The 10,752-nt window shown below is 32.6% G+C and overlaps 1 protein-coding gene across 1 annotated transcript; it reads right to left on the bottom strand.

The window, feature by feature from the left end:
* Positions 1-2,778: 2,778 nt before the first annotated feature.
* Positions 2,779-10,752, bottom strand: LOC140440164 (uncharacterized). Its single transcript, XM_072530480.1, has 3 exons — positions 10,723-10,752; positions 5,413-5,466; positions 2,779-3,215 (listed from the first exon to the last, which is right to left on the bottom strand). Exons 1-3 carry the CDS (start codon positions 10,729-10,731, stop codon positions 2,877-2,879), a joined length of 402 nt encoding a protein of 133 aa, XP_072386581.1. The 5' UTR covers positions 10,732-10,752; the 3' UTR covers positions 2,779-2,876.

Here is a 10,752-nt window from a genome sequence, read left to right as displayed (position 1 = left end):
TAATACACATATGAGGGAATTTCAATTTAATACATATACGAGGGGATTTTAAAATATATATCAAGGAAAATGCAAATGCTACAAACTAAGCATATAGTGGGCGATATAAATAGAGGAACAAGAAAAAGAAAAATAAATACTACGGAGAAGAACTTACGAGAGAAATAAGGTACGTCATAGGTTATGTTGTGTTTTTGTGGTTTCATTTGTTTTGTTTTAGATATTCAGATTAAGATCCACAGTTACTGAATTTTGAAAATAATTCTGTTTATAAATAAAAAAATGTTAATGTACAGAACTTTTGTTGCTGGTTATAAAAATCGTTAGACGAATTTCTACGATAATGAAAAAAACAAACAAAAAGCATGGTCGCAATATCTAGGTTGATTGAATATGTAATACTATTTCTGTCACGAGACAACAAGAATTTTGGCTCACAACGTTAAGTTTTCGTTAAAATAAGTTTACCGGGGTTAGCCCACCACGAAGCTGTATCGGCAGCATGATTATTAGACGCCCCATCATGTAAATAATGTAAAGAAAAGTTCTTAGGCAAGGATTGAATATTAGAATGGACTTGAGGCCCAGAGAGATGTACATCATTAGAGAATAGCCCCGTAGACAATCTCGCGCTTGTGTCAGCACCACGAGTCTTGTAAGACTCATTATCTTTTACTACAACAGGTGAAAGAAAATATGCAATACTTCTAAGGCAATAAGGTAACGCCTTAGGGACAGTATCTATATGAGCTATATCTACTGTCTTTAACTGACTGATATTGACTGGCTGACTGACTGATACTGGCTGAGCCGGCCTTTAGGTCAAGTTTTGTTTTTAACAAGCTAATGCTACATGTGGGCGATAATTAACCAACGATCTGCAATTTTAACGAAAGACACTCTTTTCTCCTTAGCTTTTTGTTAAGATACAATGCACAAATGAACAACCTTATTCACTGCCATATTGTATAACAACCGTTTATTGTACACAAAATTGTATACAACTGTATTTTTGTACGCAAAATCTTGACTAAATATACGGGAAGAATCAAAGCTACAAAAAGTCTGTTAATATTTTACCAATGTTTATAAACAGTTGCGAAACTGCAACAGGTAGATAGTACTCAAAAATGTTTTGCCTTTCAATTTTTTACCAACTTGCTCGTTTGTTAAAAAAATACTGAGATAAATACCGTCAAGGATGAAGAGCAAAGATTAGTGTCTTGTGAATAGATTTAACTATTCACAAGATGCGAGCAAAGCAGTTTTAAAATTAATAAAGAAAGAATCTGCTGATGAAGTGGCATATTGCTTTGATCTGCAGCAGGTCCAATATTTCCCAAAAGCGCATATTACGAAAACATTCTATGCTCAGCAACTAGCTTTATCTTCACTTTATGTGACAGATATTTTAAGAAAAACTACTCTTTTTCATACATGGCTTAAACATAAAGTAGGAAGAGGTGTGGTAGAAATAAGTTTCGCGTTGACTAACTAAAGAAAACTGATTTTGACCCAGATATTATACATCTAAGACTGCTTTTGGACGGATGTGGAGGTCATAATAAAAATTCTCACATGGTACATGCACTAACTTTGTGGATTAATAATGTCCCATAAAACTATTTAAACAATTACGAGGATGTTTTTACTATTATTTTATTAATATATTCTTAGAATTTACAAGTTCGCAAGCTGGGCTCTGATTGGATTTTGTACGACATAAAACATGCAGCACTTTTGCTCAAAAAAGTTATAGGTATCAGTAAAGCCAAAAGCATAATCATAACTCGAGGCAAACAAACTGCTGGGGAAAATAAAATCTTGTATAAAACAAAGGTTTTGTACAGAAATGATGACTCTTCTAAAAAGTTTTCTAATTTATTTCAACCAAAGAAAAAACTAAATATCATAGTACTACCGGAACTGTAAATGAAGCATGCTTTTAAGAAGACAAAACTGGATAGCTTATCACAATTTTTAGTTAGTTTTTCAGGCATACATTAGATCAAAAGTTAACTTGGTTAGATCTAATTTTGAAAGATCAGTATCGTGAAAATATAATTGAAAAAGACCAGGTATGCCATCAATGTAAAGATGAAGAATAATGTTGCTATCTTTTGGAGGACGATATTCATGTCATATGATTTTTTTACTATATTGCTTTTTAAATACGCATAAGTGCATTTTCAGTTCGTTTTTTTATTTTAATTATTTAGGTAATCATTAAATGTAATTTAATCAAACTACAATTTGTTCTTTAAGAACAATAAAATCGAGTTTTTTCCATCAATAAAAGTTTTTTTAAACTTTTAATGAAGCAAATTAATAATAAAAATGTACATCTTTCCATATTTTTTTTTTAACTTTATTAATAATTGAGTGGCAGTTTTTCTTACTTCCTAACAAATGTAAAAAATGAACAAAGTGCGATTTGAAAATCTGTTCCTCAAATAATCTTTATTTTAAAACCACTTCCAAAATCTAAACGTCATATTCTTAGTTAAAAATGTAATTTTTATTACAATCAACTATAGTTTGATCCGATATAAACCTAATTTTTGATACTGCTGCTTTTTCTAATATGTCCTTTCATATTTTTGTATATCTATGATCAACTTTTACGCTTTTTGCCGTGTTAGTGCCCACAGTTTAATTGAACACTAAGCATTTGAAAGAATATCATCTCTGTGTAATTAAAAAGTGGCGAGAGCAACATCAATATTCTTGCATGCAGACCTTTGAAATCGCTAATGGATGTATTAAGAAATTATAAGATTGTGGAAACTATAAATTTAATATATATCAAAGTATAAAAAAATTCTTTTAACAAATATCATCTCTGGATAATCATCTTTAACAAACAAGTATTGCATCTAGTATCCATGTCCGTGTCCACCTTCACTTCCTTGATTGGCCCAGTGGGTAACACCAACGTAGCTGGTGGCTCCACCGTGTCCACCATGACCATGACCGCCGTGACCATGACCATGGCCGTAGTGAGCGGGATGTTGGGCATGACCTACTCTTTCAACGACAGCTTCGAATCCATTGTGGGGTGAGGATTTATATTTGACAACTCTGTGAGTTCCATCGGCTTCCTTAAGAGTGTAACCTCCAGTGACGTCATGGCCATGTCTGTGTTCATGTTGAGATTTATGGTCGTGGGTGTGAGGATCATGTACTCCATACTCGAACTTGTAATGAGCATTATCCTAAAAAATGTTAGAGATAGTTAATTTAATGATGAATGATTTTAAAAAGTTTCAGTTTTAGATAATATGGTTAACAAGAGTGTGGAAATATATGATATAGTACGGTTAAAACACTCTATATAACATAAAAATTTCAATTAAAGTAAAAGATAAATTTTACAATATCGTAGTTACACTAGACATCATGAATGGCAGTGAATCTAGGATATAAACCTATATGGTTTGCATAAGAAATAAAATTATAGTTTAAAATGGAAATTTCCAGTGGTTGGTTTTATACCATAGCTTAAAAAAACTTTCCATAAAGTAAAAACTAAGTTATAAAAAATGGTATAAAATTTTATTAGTACAATTTTTGCTCAGAGACAATGACACCAAATTTTTTTTGATTGGGATTATTTGCAAGTTTTAACGTGTTTTACATCTTGAAACCCTTCGACAAACAGGGACAGAGATGTAAACAAAGAAGTGGTAGTATTAAATTTACTTAATATCTGTTGGATTTATATAGGTATAGAAATACTTATATGGAATTAAAGATAATTTAAATGTCTTCCAGTATAAGGTATAAAATATAGGGTCTACACTTTAAAACAAGAATATCCTTGAATGCCATATGTAGGTCAAATTCAACTAAAATAATAAAGCACTCTATGTGGTGAAATGATCAAAATTAAAATTTGTTAAAGGTATACTATCTTGGCAACCTTAAAACAAATTTCAGAAAAACACTGGAATATGGCATAGATACTCATCACATATTTATAGACTTTAAAGCAGCCTACGACTCTGTGAATAGAAGAGAAATGTTCAAAGAAATGAAAGAGCTAGGAATACCAAATCAGTTAGCAAATTAACAAAACTAATTTTAAAAAAAGTTGAATTTAGAATACGAATTCGAAGGAAACTACTGAATCTTTTAAAAGAAATAAGGGGAGACTCTCTCTTCTGTATACTGTTTAATCTGGCTCTGAAAAAATAATAGGTATGTCACAAATCACAACCATAGATTAAATATATAATAAATCAGTGCAAATCATTGTCTATGCTGATGATATTAATATTGTTGGTAGAACGGAAAACGCTGTACGAGAGTCGTATGTAGCATTAAAAGAAACAGCTACAAAAATAATTAATTAATTAATTATAATCACCAACATAACGAACTATATCAAAATAAGCACGAATGAATTTGTATACCTAGGAACGCTCCGTAACACCGAAAATAATATTACTGCAGAAATAAACCGCAGAATTTGTATGGCCAACAATGGTATTTTGGGCTCAATCTCCTTCTTAAATCCAAAATTATATCGAGAATTACAAAAATAAAACTCTACAAAACAATAATACGCCCAGTTCTAACATATGGTTTAGTGATCTGGACTCAAACAAAAAGTAATGAAAGCATGTTAGGATGTTTCAAAAGAAAAGTACTAGGGCAAATCTATGGAACAATAAATGACAATAAACTCTGGAGAAGACGATACAACTTCGATCTTTTTAGAATATACCAGGAACCAGATATCGTAAAACATATTAAGATAGCACGTCTGAGGTGGATAGGGCATGTAATGCGGATGGAACAAAATGACCCAGCTAGAAAAACGCTCCTTGATAGACCCATTATCTAGGTAATTGACCTAGACCCATTGGCTAGGTGAATTGCCGGTATTTGCTAATGTACATATCCACGACATACTTGATTATAATTTTTGTTAAAGCTTGCAAATTAGAAAATCTTTAATTATTTTAAAAATGAAAAGAGATAGGCATAGCAAACTCTAATATAGTTTGAAAGCTAAGTAAATTTGCCACATGAGATACTAATAAAATACAGGGTGTTCCATCTAAAACAAGTACGGTATTGAGAATTAAATATGCTAATAGAACAATTTAATATTTAAACCATCCTTTAAAAAATTTTATTATAATAAATATCTGTTTTAGTAGGTCAACTAGTCTTTGAATGATATTTAAAAAGAAATTGGTTTACGATTTTTTGATTAGTAGATATTAAAGTTTCTTTAGAATCTTACATTCTAAGAAAAACCGAGATAAATCAAAACACTCTATATTTAGATATACAAAACCTACAAAAGTGTAGCTTATTTTTTAAGTCATCAAATATAGGGTGTTTTGTAATGATCTTTTACAGGATGGGCCATCCTGTATATTTGATATTTATTTTACTTACATGTCCATGGCCTGCAAAGGCTGCAGCAATCACGAAGAAAAAAAGGAAAGCAATCTGAAAATATACTAATCTTAATAAAATATTATTATTTATTTATAAATACTTAAAATAAAGGACCTTAAGGATTATTTGAATAATTTTGAATTACATATAAAAAACTATAGACAATTCTAACAGTTCCTTAGTTTTCGTCAAAAGCGTAGATCACGAACTCAAAATTTATTAAAAATGTACAAAACACTGAACTAAATAACTAGCATTGAAAAATTAATTTTAAATGTTAAAGAAAATATTTAACAAAATTATACGAATGTATATAGTGTACCCACACAACGCAAAACTAAATCCTTTAGAGTGGTTTTTCTTTGCCAACCATAGGTAGAAAAAATGACTACCTAGATATGAAGCGTGCCATATGCAAAACGTTGTAAGTGCCACTTTTTCAGATATGCGGATCATAAGCTAAATATGTATGTGCCATGCTTTACTTGCACAATAAAATTTATATCGATGGCGCTTTGCCCAGTGGCGATTAAATATCAATTAAATATCAAAATGTAGTAAGTGTCAACAAACAGTTGCTTATATTTAACATAACCTAGCAAAGCTTTTGGAGTGGTGTTTGGGTGTACTGTTTTCGAAAAAAAACATAGATATTCTTGAAGATATACGTGCCAAAAAAAGAAAAATTACTGGAAATGTAAAAGAAGATGTAAAACGCAATAAAAACTCTGGAAGTCCATACCTAACTTTAAAGCAAAAGCGAGCAATACCTTCTTCTTCTTCCTATGCCGTCCGCATTAACGGAGGTTGGCCACCACATTTTTAAAAGCTTCTCTGTCTTTTGCAACGTCGAATAATTCGTCTATAGTCATGTTTGTCCAGTCTCTAATATTTCGCAGCCATGACTTCCTCTTTCTACCTATTCCCTTTTTGCCATCGACTCTACCCTGCATGATGACCTGCAGAAGACTATATTTATCATTTCTTAGTATGTGTCCAAGGTATGCAGTCTTGTGTACTTTTATTGTTCTCAACAATTTTTTTTCTCGGCCCATCCTTCTTAGCACTTCCTCATTGGTGACCCTGGCAGTCCATGGAATTCTCAACATTCTCCTGTATATCCAAAGTTCAAAGGCTTCAAGCTTCTTAACTATTTGCGCTTTTAATGTCCATGTTTCTACGCTGTACAATAGTTGCGACCAGACGTAACATTCAACAAACCTCAGTCTCAGCGCAGTTTTCAAATTTTTGTCACAGAACAATTGCTTGAATTTTAAGAACGCTGCCCTTGCCATTTCTATTCGTACCCCGATCTCTTGGTCTGGATCTAATTCTGTGTTGATGTTAGCTCCCAGATATTTATATTTTGTCACTCTCTCTATTTGCTGTCCACCAAGAGTTAGTTGTTGATTATTTATTGGACTCCTTAATACTATCATAAATTTGGTCTTATCTGTGCTGATGTCAAGTTCCATTTGAGTGCATTCACTATTCAAATGCAATACCTGGCAAACTTTTTTGCGAAAAGTTAAAGTAAAAAGTTTTAATTTTTTTTTTTTTTTGATAGCGTATAGAGCTCAGTTGCCTGAAGGGAATTGATATATTTTATTAAAATATTCCTTTAGGTAAAGTGCAGCTGTCAGTACTCTTGTAAGCTAATTACTGTTGTTGCAAGAAAAATAGTGTTTGAGCAGTTTTGGAAACTGGCAGGTTATAATGAGCAGCAGAACTTTTTACGTTCGCTTATTCGACTTACTAAAAAAATAGATATTTTCGAAGATATACGTGCCGAAAAAAGAAAAAATACTGGAAATGTAAAAGAAGATGTAAAACGCAATAAAAACTCTGGAAGTCCATATCTAACTTTAATCGTTATATTTTATTCAAATATTGTTTTAGGTAAAGTGCAGCTGTCAGTACTATTGTAAGCTAATTACTGTTGTTGCAAGAAAAAAAATATTTGAGCAGTTTTGGAAACTGGCAGATTATAATGAGCAGCAGAACTTTTTACGTTACCTTATTCGACCTATTTTAATCAAACGTAGAAGACATGTAAATTACAATAATCCCAACCAGAGCAGACGAAAACACTCATTTAAATATTTTCTACCACTTCCAGGAGAATCTGAAGTTCAGGTATGTAAAAGTACTTTGTGTTTAACTTTGGCTATTACGCAAAGAAAATTGGAGATACTTAGTCAGCGATTACTCTCCTCCGGCATATCTGTTCAAGACAGACGAGGTGGTAAACCTCCTAGCAGAAACGAAATCCTATAGAAACAAAAAAAATTATTGATTTTATTTCGTCAACTCCTAGCAGAGAAAGCCAATGTTCGTAAGCTGTATAATGCGTTTCTTGAAAAACATCGGCTTGATGGAACAATGCCCCCAGTCTCCCGACAATGGTTTAATGAAATTCTCAACAAAGAATTTAGTTTAGCCTTCGGAGCTCCAAGAGTATTCACCTGTCCTACTTGCGACCAGTACAAAATTTCTATAGCTGCTAGTAAGACCCCCGTGGAAAAAAATGAATTCGAACTAAAGAAAATTACACCAACCTAAAACAGAGAGCGCTCAAAAAATAATGTCCCAAAACATAGTAGATTGCAAAAGTTCTTAGTCTGATGTATGTATGCTGTCTTACGATTTACAAAAGCAGCTATATATACCAGCATTAACTCATATGCAGATGTACTATAGTCGACAGTTTACTTGTAATAATCTGGAAAAGGTTTTATGTACTTATAGGATGAAACAGCTGGAAAACGAGGTTGTAACGAAATCGGTAGTTGTTTGTATGATTACGTTATAGCTCAGCTTAATACTACAAAGCGAGAATTGGTTCTATGGTCCGATAACTGCGAAGGGCAGAATAAAAATCTGGGTTTTTGGCTGTTTATATTACCCTGGTAGTCAAAGGATATTTCGACGAGATATTTCATAAGTGTCCACAAAGTGGCCACACATTCATATCATGTGATCGGGACTTTGGCTGCATTGAAATAAACAAAAAAGGTCTTAGCCTCGAGTATCTATGAATTTGGTGCGTATAATGGCAAGTGCGTGTTTAAAAAATCCATTTGTAATTAAATGTCCTACTAGATTTTTTAACTGGATGGAAATTGCAAAAACTACTCTAGTAACCTCAACCCTAGGCATCTCCCACTGTTATGCTGAAAATATCTAAGTAAGACATTTTAAAGCAAATTGAAGTTAAAACGTCGTACTCAGAGGTCGCACCATGGCGCAAAGTGCGTGTGTTTAAACCAAACGTTACACCACAATATTTTGAAAATTTAAACATTAAATTGGTGGAAAAGGCAGCCTGTAAATGGAACAAAGAAAAAAAGAAATTAGAAGTATGATTCCTTTCATTTCACCCGCCAATCAAGAATTTTATCAAAAACTGGCGGAGAGTATAAAAAACTACGCAAAAAAATGTAACGTCTTTCCATTAATAAGTCTCATGCCCCATATTCTGAAGCTATTTCTAAAAATTATCCATAACAGAATTTACAAAAAATGCGAAGAAGATATGGGTCCGGAAAAATTTGGCCTTCGAAACGGTATCTGAACTCGAGAAGCTTTATTCAGTTTTATTGTCCTTATGCAAAAGTGTCGGGATTAACAAAAAGATGTCTACTTGTGCTTTATAGATTATGAAAAGACTTTTGACAAAGTCAAACATGATCAGCTCATAGAATGCTTGCAAAAAAAGAACCTGGATCCAAACGACATTAATACAATACGTGAACTCTACTGGAACCAAAACGCCTCTGTCAGAACTGAAATGGGTGATACTGAAACCATAAAAATCCAAAGAGGAGTTAGATAAGGTTGTATACTATCACCAATATTATTCAACTTGTACTTAGAGGACATTTTTGCACATGCTCTAGATGAAGCATACCTAATATTGTTCTAGTGAACAATATCAGGTATGCCGATGATACAGTACTGATTGTTGGCAGTGAAGAAGAACTACGAATTTTGTTAACCAAAGTAGTGCGAGAAGGAGAACTATACGGCCTTAAGGTGAATGTAAAAAAACCAAAACAATGGTAATTTCAAAAAAACACACACCAGTTATAGACATACTAGTAAACAACAATCTAGTTGAACAAGTGAAAAAGTTTAAATATCTAGGCTGTTGGATACATGAAACCTTAGACCAAGAACAAGAGGTTAAATGTAGAATAGAACAGGCAAGAAACACCTTCTTAAAGATGCGACAGTTACTCACTACCCGTAATCTTGATTTGTCCCTACGATACCGCATGATAAAGTGTTATGTATATAGTGTACTATTACACGGCGTGGAAGCTTGGACGTTAACAGTCAGCTCGTTACGACGTTTAGAGAGCTTTGAGATGTGGGTATTTCGTCGTATGCTGAAAATTCCATGGACCGACCGCGTTAGAAATGAAGAAGTTTTAAAGCGTATAAATAGAGTACGTAAACTCACAGAAATTGTCAAGAAGCGTAAAACGTCTTATCTTGGACACATATTTAGACACGACAGGTATAACTTCCTTCAGCTTATTATAGAAGGGAAAATAGAAGGCAGACGCGGGCCGGGTAGACGACAAATGACCTGGCTGCGCAACATCAAAGATTTGACAGGATTACACTTTCAAAGTTTAATAAGGAAAGCCCAAATAGGGAAGACTTTGCAGAGGTCATCGCCAACCTTCGCTAAGAAGACGGCACCTAAAGAAGAAGGAGAGTCAGGAGGCCCTACAAAATGAATAAAAATAAGTTACAACTTATAAGTTTATAATAAACTATTTTGTATTAGCATTATAATATTAACATTTTGTATAGTAAAGGTGTCAGAAAAACAATACATGTTCATCTTTTGTTTAAAATACTATTTTTTCCACCCATTATACATGTGCAACTTTATTGGCACATACTACGTTTTGATAATTAATGGCAAATAACAAATGTATTACCAATGTTTCCATTAAAGTATATATTTTATTACTTGCCTATATCTAAAATGATATTAGAAATAGCTACAAATATTTTGTATTTTTTAGCAAGCTAAAACAAAACAAATTAATGCGCCTGCTGTAAAATTTTTATATTGCACATACCACCTTTTGCATATGACACGGTTCATATAATCATAGCAAATCTTCCGCAGACGACATGTTAAACTATACGAATTTATTCAAGATAAACACCACATGTATTTAACAGCTTTACATTCAATAAAATAAAAGTGGATAAGGTAAATATATTAAAATGCATAAATTGTTATTTAAAAAGCTACTCTTTCTTAAAGCAAGTGCATATACTTACAGAATTCATGCTATTATTTTTATTGTGTTT

The sequence above is a fragment of the Diabrotica undecimpunctata genome, chromosome 4 (assembly GCF_040954645.1).
Source record: "Diabrotica undecimpunctata isolate CICGRU chromosome 4, icDiaUnde3, whole genome shotgun sequence".
In the NCBI taxonomy this organism is placed as follows: domain Eukaryota; kingdom Metazoa; phylum Arthropoda; class Insecta; order Coleoptera; family Chrysomelidae; genus Diabrotica; species Diabrotica undecimpunctata.
The sequence above is the reverse complement of the archived record's forward strand: the minus strand, read 5'-3'. Positions and strand labels throughout refer to the sequence as shown.

Bases quoted from the DNA above. Each gene is read 5' to 3' on its own strand.
- LOC140440164 (XM_072530480.1), bottom strand. The intron at 3,216-5,412 runs GTAAGTAAAATA...AACATTTTTTAG, and splicing joins CCTTTGCAGGCCATGGACAT to GATAATGCTCATTACAAGTT.